The following is a 12411-nucleotide window of genomic DNA, read 5'->3' as shown; positions in this document are numbered from 1 at the left end:
CTATGTATGTAGAGCAGCTTCTCTCTCCTGTGTGGCATGTATATATTGTACTATTAAGCTTGGGTTTCAAATAGGTGTTCAGTTTTCAGAGCCAGTAGGATAATGTCATGGTTTGAGTATTAGACTGTGACACTCAATTCCCCATCTGGCCACGGAAGCCCACTAGTGAGTACATAGTCTCAGCTCCAGAAAACCCTGTGATAAGGTTACCTTTGTGTTACCGTAATTCAGAAATGACTTCAAGGCACACAAGATAGTTTTACACAATGACTAGAGTACTATATGTGTGTGGAGGAGTTATCTCCTGCCCATGCCATCTTGCATCTCACTCTTTGAGAATAAAGTTGCAGTCCCTAATACTGCAATTTTCTTGGAAGTGGTCCTAGAGAGCTCAGAAGCAGGCTTCTGCAACACAACTTGTGCAATGTCCAAAGCTTAACTAGTAACCCTAATTCATTACAACAACATATGTCTTCCATAAGCGAGAAGGCTGTATGCTGGTTTGAATAATGGGATTGCAAGTCCTGTGCAACCAGGCCACTCTGGTTGGATAGGCCAGCTGTGCAATAGATATCCAAAAGAAACAGTAAGCTTTGAGCTCATAATTGCGTACAAGTGAACGTGTCACCATTGACGCCACAATTATGTGGGTCTCTCCATAGTATTTTTATGACTAATGTTTGTGATTTGGTGTAATGACTGTATTGTAGTTGTTATAGCTGTCCTGTAGATAGGCTTATTTTGGATTAAAACATTAATGGACTTTGTCACATTCTTTTTTTTTTAATTGATTTCGTCACAATCTGGACAACATGGTGGCTGGAGATTGCAGGGATCTCCCTCCTGATCTACTATCATCAATCAAAATCAATACACAACTCATACTTGTTTTAACACCATGGTTGAATAAGGATATCAACACACTCTGCGATGTCTGTAGGAGGGCTGCCAAGAGAGTAAATATCTGGAATAAGACCTATAAGGAACAACTAAGGGAGATGGTTATGTTCATCCTGGAGAAAAAGATGGGCCGGTTTCACTAGAGCTGGAAGAGTATGCATCCTATTTGAAATCCTTGTGGGGTGAGTTGGCTTATTAACAAAAGACCCTCTTCATAAATGGACAGCAGAGTAACTTATCAGCAGCAGTGTGATCCAGCACCAGTAGCCCAAAGTGATAAAAAAAGAACAAAAACACAAAAACCAATGTTATCTCTTCCTTAGGAGGCTTTTCTTTGTAGTAAAATAATATGTTTGCACTATTTACAAGAACAAGGTTTCTATGACACAAATAAAGTTCTTTATACAGGGTGAGGCAGCATAACTTCCTTTTTTCAAAACTTAATAAAACCCATTGTATGAATTAGAAATTTTTATTTTATTTTTTTATAATGTAGGCGCATACCTAAAGTTTTGTTTTACGTAGTTTTGAAGATCAAATTAGGTAGGTGATGCCCCCCATTCTCCATACGCTGAGTAAACTGATTTCTGGCGTTTGTCATGACTCTTGCCAGCATAGCATGTTGGCAATTTCTTCCTGGATGTTGGTCTTCAAATCTTGTCGGGTCCTTGGACGGTTCACATAAACATGGGATTTCAAAAAACCCCAGAGAAAAAAATCACAGAGGGCCAAATCTGGAGAGCGGGCCGGCCACTCCAAATCCGCTCGAAAAGTAGGCCTCAACGGCAAAAGCACACTCCTCACTGTTCCAACGCATGATGATGACTGAACTGTGTCAGGACAAAACTTTATACTCCCGCCTCTCGAACGAGACCACTAGCACTCCACTACGTCTTCAACCGACTGAATGGCGCACATTTTAAAAAAGGAAGTTATGCTGCCTCACACTGTACTTTCTTCTTTGCTTCCACACTGGGCTTCTTTCTCATGCAGATAAACAGCTTTGCTCTCACAGAGCCTTTTCTCACACCCAAGTTACACAGGAAGTTCACACAATACTTTTTACACACAGCAGCCTTCACACACTGAGGCCTACTTAACCTTAGGCAAACTAACACAGAGACCTACCTCACACTGAGGTCTTTCTCTCACTAAGGCTTTTCTCCCACCACTGAGACCTTCTTACACACTGAGGCAAACTAACACTGAGGCCTACTCATACTGAGGCCTACCAACACAATGAGGCTCTTCTTCCTCAGAGACCTCTCACAGACTGAGGCTACTAGGCTACATGAACAACTGCTTATATAGAACTGCAACTTTTGCTGAGTCATTACATCCATTTAATCCTTCCAGTGCTTGACTCACATTTTTGTAATTAAAAATACCTAGCTAATTTTTAATATTTCTGACATTCCTCCAGCAGAATTCTAGGGCCTGTAGTTTAGGGCAGGGGCCTTTAAAATGCTCAGCCAGAGAGGTCCTAGGTCTAAACTACATTGAGCATTGGATAACTCTGGAAACTAGGAGTTGCATCTACACTTGGAACATGAAAACTCACTGGATGACTTTAGGCAAGCTATATTCTCTAATCCTCAAAGCAAGCCAATGGAAGAAACACTCTGATTTATTTATTTATTTTGCCAAAAAGTTGTGATAGAATTGTGTTAAGGTCACTGGGCTCTAATGTTTTGAGAAGTCATCTCTGTCAAATTGTCTCAGTGGCAGAAATATTAGAAAAAGAGCCTGAAATAAGAAGCAGCCTCATTGTGAAGTCCTGAGTATAGGGGACTCAGCCGACCTAACAGTTTCCAAAGGTGGAGACATCATCAACTTACATCTGGGACCATGTCTGTCAATTGGAAGGGTACAGAGCCATTCTATAGCAAATGGTGACATCCAGAGCCTAGCCATTCTTTCAGCTCAGCATGAATGAAACATTTTCCAGGTATAAAAGATATGGAGACCTTCTTATTAACAGCAAACCAGGAAAGGGAGGAGGAGAGTCAGGAATCTACTAAATACTTAATACCTCTACTGAATTCATTGATCTCACATGTTCCTCTAGAGAACACAGATGTCACACAGACACTCCCTGAGTTCCAGAGCCTAACACATAAGGGATAGTGTAAGTTGCAAACCCGTCTTTGGTAGGTACAAAATGAATTGAACAACTACAAAGACACCCCTTATCAAATCAAAACATTCATCTTTGAAGCCCAGTGTTGTCTATTTTGGCTGGAAACAAATCCTTAAGGTCTCAGACAGAGAAATGTCTTTCCCGTCACTATCTACTTGCTTCCTTTATTTGGAATTACAGGCAGTCCCTGAGTTACAAACATCCAATTTACAAATGAATCATAGTTAAGAACAGGAATGAGACAACAGGAAGTGAGAGAAATCTACTCCTTGGAAGAGAAATTCACTTCTGAAAAATTATTATCATGGGGAAAAGGGGTCTCCACTGAATCTTTACCATCAATCCTTGTTTCCATGCCGAGCCAAATTTTCCAAAAAATGTTTATCACAGGGACAGAAAGTGAGGTGAGATCTTCTGAACAGGGACAGACAGCAAAGGAAACACCACCGGGGTGTTAATCCTTCCCTATGCCATCCAAAGCTCTCTCTCTCTCTCTCTCTCTATATATATATATAGATAGAGAGAGAGAGAGAGACATATATATATATATATATATATATATATATATATATGTTGCCTATATATATATATGTGTGTGTGTGTGTATATATATATATACACACACACACACATATACATATATATATACATATATACACACACACACACACACACATATATATAGGCAACATATATATATATATATATATATATATATATATATATATAGACATATATATATGTTGTTGTTGTTGTTGTTATATATATAGACATATATATGTCTATATATATATATGTTGCCTATATATATATATGTTGTTGTTGTTGTTGTTATTATTATTATTATTGGCTGAAGTTACACTTAAAAATGTACCTGCTGTGATTTACAAACAAATTATTGACTGAAGAGAGATAGATAGATAGATAGATAGATAGATAGATAGATAGATAGATAGATAGATAGATATATCTTCAGTCAATAATTTGTTTGTAAATCACAGCAGGTACATTTTTATATGAGGCCACACGGTTAATCCATAGAGGCCAAATTGGGGGTGGCAGAATTTCTCCAACACAATTCTACTGGTGGGAGAAGCTTCTTCCTTTGGATTTAAGCCAGAATTCTGAACTCTTCCCAGAAAAAAAAAATGGAATTCATAAATGCAAAGAGAAGGGGAGAATTTTCCAGTATTTATTAGAAAAGTACCTCAATATATGTTAAATAAAATAAAAATATTTCCCAGAAATCACAGTCCCAAAGCAGTATATGTACAGTGATGTCCATTGAGCCATTGCATAGTGGTTACTCCATACTCGTATCCATCTGGGTCTTGTATTCTTCCACACTTGCCTAGAACAGAATTGACAAAGACCACGGATAAGGGTTTGTGGTTCAGAAATCATGCCACTGGGTATTCCACACAGCCATATAACCCAGAATATCAAGGCAGGTAATATCTGCCTTGAACTGGGTTAACTGAGTCCACATTGCCATTTAGCCCAGTTCAAATCAGATAATGTGGAATTTTATACAACTATGTGGACTTCATATCTAATGTAGTATCCCTGAGAAAAGATGGTTTATATTACAGAGATGCTACTTGTCATTGCCTTTCCTGTCCTGTGCATGACCAATGTGTACAACTGCATGTCTCAACTGAAATCATCAAAATATGATTCACATCTCCCATAATCTCAGGCAACATTTTTGTTATCATTCTCATCATCTCAGGCATTATTATTATCATCATCAGCATCATCATCACCATCATAAATAATAGCTGTATTTTTATTTATTAGCCGTTGGTCCATGAAACACATAATTGTAAAATATATTCAATACAATGCATATATTGAAACACATTTCTATTAAAACAGATAGAATAATAATTAAAATAGAATCTAAATTTAAAATTCATGGCTTATGCTCAATAAAATCTCATTACATAGATAATTCAAACTGACTTTTGTTGTTATTTTTAATCTTTCTGTTTAACCTCACACTAATCCAAAAACACAACAACAAAATATAACATTATGTAGAAACTAATTGGATAGAATAAACAAAACCGTAGGCAACAGAAATATTGTGGCATTAGTTCATTGTAAGTTTGCAAGAAGAAGGGAATAGACCTGTGGTTCTCAACCTGTGGGTCCCCAGGTGTTCTGACATACAGCCTACCAGCTGTTAGGATTTCTGGGAGTTGAAGGCCAAAACATTTGGGGACCCACAGGTTGAGAACCATTGGAATTGGCAGACTGACCTCAAATGTGCTTAGTACATGCTGGCACACACCGACGAGCTCCTCCAGCCCCTTTTGGAACATTTCAGCCGCAGGAATGCCTCCTAAATGAAGAAAAAAAATGACTCAAGAGGAAGCTTCCTTTTCTGCTACAGGTAGACAGTGATCTAGAGTACGTTAGCCCATCCTTTCCGCTCCAGAAGTAGGGATACAAAAGCCAAATGGATCTCAGTACATTTTCCTGTGAAAAGCCACATTCCCAGCTTCCAAATAAACAAGCTTTGCAAACAATAACTATAGGAAAAAATAGCAACAGATAATCAGTAACTCTCTGAAAACAAACTGCAAAGAGACCAATGAATCATCACTGAACCCCTGATATTTAAATTGGGTAGACAACTTTCCATTTAACTTCATGGGGAATCCAGACTTTTTCCTGCCATGGAAGATGGCAGGAAGAAACTTCGTTCAGAAGCACCTATTTCCTAAATGAAATTTAAGCATAAAGGGAAAATGAATTTTAGCAAAGACTTGTTAAGAACTAAAGGAAGGATTATACAACAAGGCTACTATGAGTCATAAAGGGAGCTAACTATACAAGCTGATCTAATTTTTAACATGGGAGCTTCTACACTGCAGAATTAATGCAGTTTGATACCATTTTAACTGTCAGGTCTTAATGCAATGGAATTATAGGTACTGTTTTTTCACAAGGCTTTGAGCCTTTTCTGCCAAATAATGCTTTTGCCTTGCCAAACAACAACTCCCAGGATTCCATAGCATTAAGCCAAAGTGGTGTCAAGTTGTATTCTACAGTAGGGATGCACTGTAAGTCAGGTGGAATGAGCAGTGTTATCTCTCCAGTAGGATGCAATAGATACTTCACCTTTGGTCTGAATGCGGAAGTTGATTTTGCTTTCAGAAGGATGCGTGATACTATAACCACAGAACTCTACTTCAGGGCTGCAATGAAACAAAGAGAAGATTATAGTGGGGAGGGAGAGATTCAGAGCAAATACTATCAGCAGTTTGGACATGAGAGGTAAGACAGTAGGAGCTGGATGTCGCAACTCAGGGTAGTTTTCACCTTGCATAAGACACCAGCACACACCAAGGCTGAAGTTTTGTAGTTTATTGAGAAAAAGCAAAATCAAAACAGAGAAATAAAGATGCAAAAGTTCAATAGGCAAAACAGAGTCTTAAATGCAAAGGCAAGGTTCCCAAGATCCACAGGCAAATAACATGAAGCATAATCCCCTAGCAATGACAAACAAGAAAAATCAGGATCAGAATCCCAGTCTCCAAGAAGCCAGAAGCGTCCACAAAAGCCAAGGCAATTCCACAGAAGTTAACAGGTAAGAAGCTACATTGGACTGACAAGAAATGCCTGTCAGTTACATCATTAAATAAGCTTCCCAGACATGAAAGCATTGCGTTGACCTTTGGCTTCCCTCTTGCTAACAAGGCGTGTGCTTCTGCGAACCCTTAATTGCAACAGTCCTGTCTGCTCATTAATTCACCATTATCTTCAAGGCTATACAACTCCTTATCTCTGCCCAGCTGGGCTGGATCACTCTGGGAACCGAAAGGAGTCTCCACCTACACTTGTGGGATTTCACTGTCTCTTTCTAAAGGCACATTCCTTTCCTCGGGGAACAGGCTTGCTGTTTCTTCTTCAGAAGGCACACTATCAGCCCCGTCTGGAGCATGTACAGGAATCTGCAACCCATCAACCTCATCGTCATCCTGCAGAAAGTCAGGCTCAGAAGGCCCAGGCCCAGAAGGCCCAAACAGTTCAGTTTCAGACTCAGAATCAGACTGAGCCACAACACTGGACATGAAATAAACCAACAGAGAAAGTGGAATGTATGCGACTCTTAAAATTGATCAAGAATTCTGCTCCTCATTCTGTAAGGGAAAAAATAGATCCTGCACCTTAACTGAATGGAGCTCAACACACACAAATACATACTAGATACCAACAGCAAGCAATTATTTCACTTTGAAATATTTTCTGTTCCTGGTTTGAAAGTGTTATTTCCAGTTTAATTGTGAAGTATTTACTTTGAAAGTCATTGTTCTACTCCAGAAACTTTGTTTTTGTGGCTACCACAAACTAAGTTGAATTGGTTGAGACTTGAGGAGATATTCATTGAAAAACTATAGCAAAATGTGGTGCAGGATGTCCCGCAAAACCAACATTTTTTCAGTTTAATAAACCTTTTCCATTTTACAATAGAACTAATCAGGAAATGACATTTATAACCCAAGAAAAAATTGTGTTACATACTGTAATGGGACTGAGCTTGGAAGAGCACCAGCAGATTTGGCACATCTACCACCAAATCAGTAGAAGAAAGGCTTCCTATTTTAAGACCAATGGGGCCATAAAATGGAATCGGAGGCAGAACACTTTACCAAACATTAATTTTCTTTCATGTTTATAAAAAAATAATGGGAAAATTACTTATTTGGGTCTCAGAATCTCCAAACTATTGTTGGTCATGCTGAAAGGCTGTTTCTAAGGATCTATGGCCCAATCCAAGCTGTGATTCCTGACAGAAAAGTTCTTCTGTTGTTAATTTAATAGGCACTTCATTAAGAAGAAACATACTTACTCTTTCATGATCATGTACCGGAGAGAGTTGCCAAGAGTGTGGTCCTCATTGTGGAGCACAAAGGTGACACAGCTCTTATCTGAGCCTTCAGTTCGTACCTGTGGGAACAGCAGAGGAAGAGGACATTCATTTCCCCAAAACCATTCCATGGAAGTAACACATCTTCTTCTATGTACAGGCCATGTTGCTTTTCATGGAGATACAGCTTCTTAGCCCAGTGTCTACAATAATGGGGAGGGCTGGGGACTCATGGCTGAACAATGGCATGGGATGCAGGCCTTCTTAAGTAGCTATGAACCGCCAGCATTGGATGAGAAATACTGCTCAGACTTATTTATCATGTTAGAAGCAAATTGAGAATAAAGTTATAATGTATTAAAAAAAACACAAATTTGCCAATTGCTCAGGCTGTTTGGGTGGGAATCCTGAGCTTTGTCCCCTTCTCAAGGCAGGTCTCAAGACAGTTTTCTAATCTTAAAGCAATAACAAAAATTACTATTAATTCTTTATTCTGCCATTTCAATCTTATGTCTCCAAAATTTAATAGAAGTGCTATATTTGGATTTTAGGTATATTAATTGATAGTATGTCATTAATTTCATCAAGACATTTTTCTGCCTTTTCTCTGGTGCTCCGGGCTGTCTTCTGTCTCAGCAGCTGCTCTGTTCTGCTGCCACCTTCTGTCTGCTTCTGATATAACCCAGAATATCAAGGCAGATAATTCACAATATCTGCTTTGAACTGGGTTATCTGAGTTAACACTGCCATATCCAATTTATCAAAAAGTTTATTAAACTGCCAAAGATGGAGTGCACTGTATTGTTTGGAAACCTGTCCTTCAGGTTAACACCCATTGAAGGTGACCAGACTTTGTTCAACTGCCTTAGTGGTTGGCCAACACTCAGTGGTGTATAGAGCGACTGGTCTCACCACCGTCCTGTAGATTTTCAATTTTAGGTGGATTGGGATCTTCTTATCACACATTACATCTGTCATTGCTCTCCACTTCATCCATATGGAGTTTACATGTCCGTGACCATCCGACAGTACTTCGCAGGCAGAGGTTATCTTTGAGCCGAGGGATTTAAAGCTGGTCACTTTGTTGAGGTCAGTCCCCTTGATATTGATGGAGCCATCCTCTACTGTTGGTCCACATTCCATGTACTTTTTTGAGATGTTAAGCTGTAGTCCGAAATATTGCACATGATTTTTCCACACTTGCACTTGAGTCTGCAACTCTACCCATGACTCGGCGGCTAACATAACATCTTTGGCATACAGCAGCATCTAAGGATGTGGTTTCTGTATATCTCTGGTGCAAATGTGTACAAATTGATGGTGACCATGCTGAATAATAGTTTGGATAGAGGACAGTTCAGGCTATGATCTGGAGCAACTTCTGCTGTTAAATGTTCATTTATAACATTTTTATGATGCAGGAGGCAAAACTTTTTGGTCCACCTGCATATTTCTAGCACCCATTTTTTGCCAGTGCTTCTTGTAAGTCCAGAGTAACTCCCAGGTATTTGGGTGTGCTGCAATGCTCTAGTGGGACTCTTTCGCAGGTAATCCTCAGAGTTGTAAAAACATCTAAAGCTTCGGAGAGCTTCTGTTCAACCATGTTTATCAGGCATGGGCAAACCTGGACCTGCCAGGTGTTTTGGACTTCAACTCCAGGGGACAGTTCCATCTTGTCTCCTGCATATGTGATCAGTTGAGGACCCCCTCCCCCCAGCACCAACTACCGCTCTGGGCCAGAGTGAAGAGATGGGGGGGGGGGAAGGGGACAGTTCCATCTTGTCTCCTGCATATGTGATCAGTTAGGAACCCCTCCCCCCAGCACCAACTGCCGCTCTGGGCCATAGTGAAGGGGGGAGGCAGGGGACAGTTCCATTTTGTCTCCTCCATATGTCATCAGTTGGGGGGCCCTCCACTCCCATAAAATGGACTATCCTTTTCTCTCTATCGCCCCCTTGTAGCCTCTGCCCAGATAATGAAACAGTGCCCTTAAAACATTGTTCATTCGTTCAGTCGTCTCCGACTCTTCGTGACCTCATGGACCAGCCCACGCCAGAGCTCCCTGTCGGCCGTCACCACCCCCAGCTCCTTCAAGGTCAGTCCAGTCACTTCAAGGATGCCATCCATCCATCTTGCCCTTGGTCGGCCCCTCTTCCTTTTGCCTTCCACTTTCCCCAGCATCATTGTCTTCTCTAGGCTTTGCTGTCTCCTCATGATGTGGCCAAAGTACTTCAACTTTGTCTCTAGTATCCTTCCTTCCAGTGAGCAGCCGGGCTTTATTTCCTGGAGGATGGACTGGTTGGATCTTCTCGCAGTCCAAGGCACTCTCAGAACTTTCCTCCAACACCACAGCTCAAAAGCATCGATCTTCCTTCACTCAGCCTTCCCTAAGGTCCAGCTCTCACATCCGTAGGTTACTACAGGGAATACCATGGCTTTGGCTAGGTGGATCTTTGTTGCCAGTCTGATGTCTCTACTCTTTACTATTCTATCGAGACTGGACATTGCTCTCCTCCCAAGAAGTAAGCGTCTTCTGATTTCCTGGCCACAGTCTGCATCTGCAGTAATCTTTGCCCCTAGAAATACAAAGTCTGTCACGGCCTCCACATTTTCTCCCTCTATTTTCCAGTTGTCAATCATTCTTGTTGCCATGATCTTGGTTTTTTTTTATGTTTAGCTGCAATCCAGCTTTTGCGCTTTCTTCTTTCACCTTGAATAGAAGGCTCCTCAGCTCCTCGCTTTCGGCCATCAAAGTGGTGTCATCTGCATATCTGAGGTTGTTAATGTTTCTTCCAGCAATTTTCACCCCAGCTTTGCATTCCTCAAGCCCCGCACATCGCATGATGTGTTCTGCATACAAGTTAAAAAGGTTGGGTGAGAGTACGCAGCCTTGCCGTACGCCTTTCCCAATCTTGAACCAGTCTGTTGTTCCATGGTCAGTTCTGACTGTTGCTCCTTGGTCCTTGTACAGATTCCTCAGGAGAGAGACAAGGTGGCTTGGTATGCCCATCCCACCAAGAACTTGCCACAATTTATTATGATCCACACAGTCAAAGGCTTTAGAGTAGTCAATGAAGCAAAAATAGATGTTTTTCTGAAACTCCCTGCCTTTCTCCATTATCCAGCATCCGGATATTGGCAATCTGGTCTCTCGTTCCTCTGCCTTTTCTAAACCCAGCTTGAACATGGTATAGAACAATATAGTAATATATAATACTAATACTTGAACAATGGTATAGTACAATATAGTAATATATAATACTAATATTGTACTATGCTAATAATAGTATGAAAATATATCTTGTAAGCCGCTCTGAGACCCCTTCGGGGTGAGAAGGGTGGTATTTAAATGTTCTAAATAAAGAAATAAAGAAATAAACTCTCAGCATTCCTAACAACCTCAGGCCCCTTCCATTTCCCCCTCAGCCGCTTAAGCCTGAGGCTGTGAGGAATACTGGGAGCTGAAGTCCAAAACACCTGGAGTGCCCAAGTTTGCCCAGGCCTGATACACACACACTGTGCAGGTACAACTGTACCAGGAACTCCAATTTTGTTTGCTTTGCATTGAATGTTTGTTGTAGTCCTAAGTTTCAGGGACTCTGCAGATAGGTGGCTTCCTTTGGCTGCAATCATAGGGCAAGCCACCTGTCAATTATAGTTAGGTTCCCTGGTCCCGCCCCTTTTTGGGTTTTTGGAGGGTATAGGAGACTTTTTGGGTCAGTCCACACAGAGATGCCTTTCATGCAGGACATAATACCAAGAGCTCCTGTAGAAAGCTTCGTCTTCTACGGCTTGGCCGGGGAGATATACAGCCCACAGCTTGGCTGGGGTTATACAGCCCTACAGTTCCTTTGCTGAAGGACTTCAGTCAGCCATCACAGAAACCTGAACTCCTTTTCCCCTGGAAGTCTACAAAGCTCTGCTTGGTAAGGGTCATTCGCGGAAGCCAGGGTCTCCACGCCAACAGAGGCAAAGACAGGCTGCCCAGATTAGAAGTTAAGGATTTCCCCATTAGTTACAGTTATGAAGATAGTGCCTGTTCCCTGTGGACAAGACTGAGAGAGAGCCAATAGACTGTTAAGAAAGCCTTAAAGTACCTGTTTGTTTTCATTAATAAAGAACTTTGTTGAACCTTTAAGCAATCCAAAGACTCTGTTTTAAGGAAATCCAAAGGTCTTTAATCTGAGGCAGCCCCGGCGTCCCGTTGGGCACACAGAATTTATGTCCTGTCTACAGTCTTAATCACAGGCCCAGCGTGCGACAGCACACACACACATTCTGATATGGAAGGCATGGTTCAGAGAAAGGAAAGTCACATGTAGATACTGTACATCACTAAAAGGTGAAGACAGGAGTCACACTGCCCTCCCTCACCATCTGCAGAGACGGGGGCTTCCTCTTCTCCTCTTCCTCGCCCATCTTTCCCTCAGAAACAGACGAGAAACACTTCCGGTTTGTGTTGTCTACTGGCAGCTTTCCGGCCTCGCTCTTG

General features: G+C 41.1%; 1 protein-coding gene across 1 annotated transcript; it reads right to left on the bottom strand.

Moving 5' to 3' along the window:
• Positions 1-4218: 4218 nt before the first annotated feature.
• On the bottom strand, positions 4219-12389 carry LOC132762974 (DNA-directed RNA polymerases I and III subunit RPAC2-like). The gene is made up of 5 exons (XM_060756252.2): positions 12294-12389; positions 7902-7999; positions 6170-6246; positions 5305-5387; positions 4219-4391 (listed from the first exon to the last, which is right to left on the bottom strand). Exons 1-5 carry the CDS (start codon positions 12336-12338, stop codon positions 4344-4346), a joined length of 351 nt encoding a protein of 116 aa, XP_060612235.1. The 5' UTR covers positions 12339-12389; the 3' UTR covers positions 4219-4343.
• Between the last annotated feature and the right edge of the window lie 22 nt (positions 12390-12411).

This window comes from Anolis sagrei, chromosome 10 (assembly GCF_037176765.1).
Source record: "Anolis sagrei isolate rAnoSag1 chromosome 10, rAnoSag1.mat, whole genome shotgun sequence".
Lineage (NCBI taxonomy): Eukaryota > Metazoa > Chordata > Lepidosauria > Squamata > Dactyloidae > Anolis > Anolis sagrei.
This window is presented reverse-complemented; position numbering and strand designations above follow the sequence as displayed.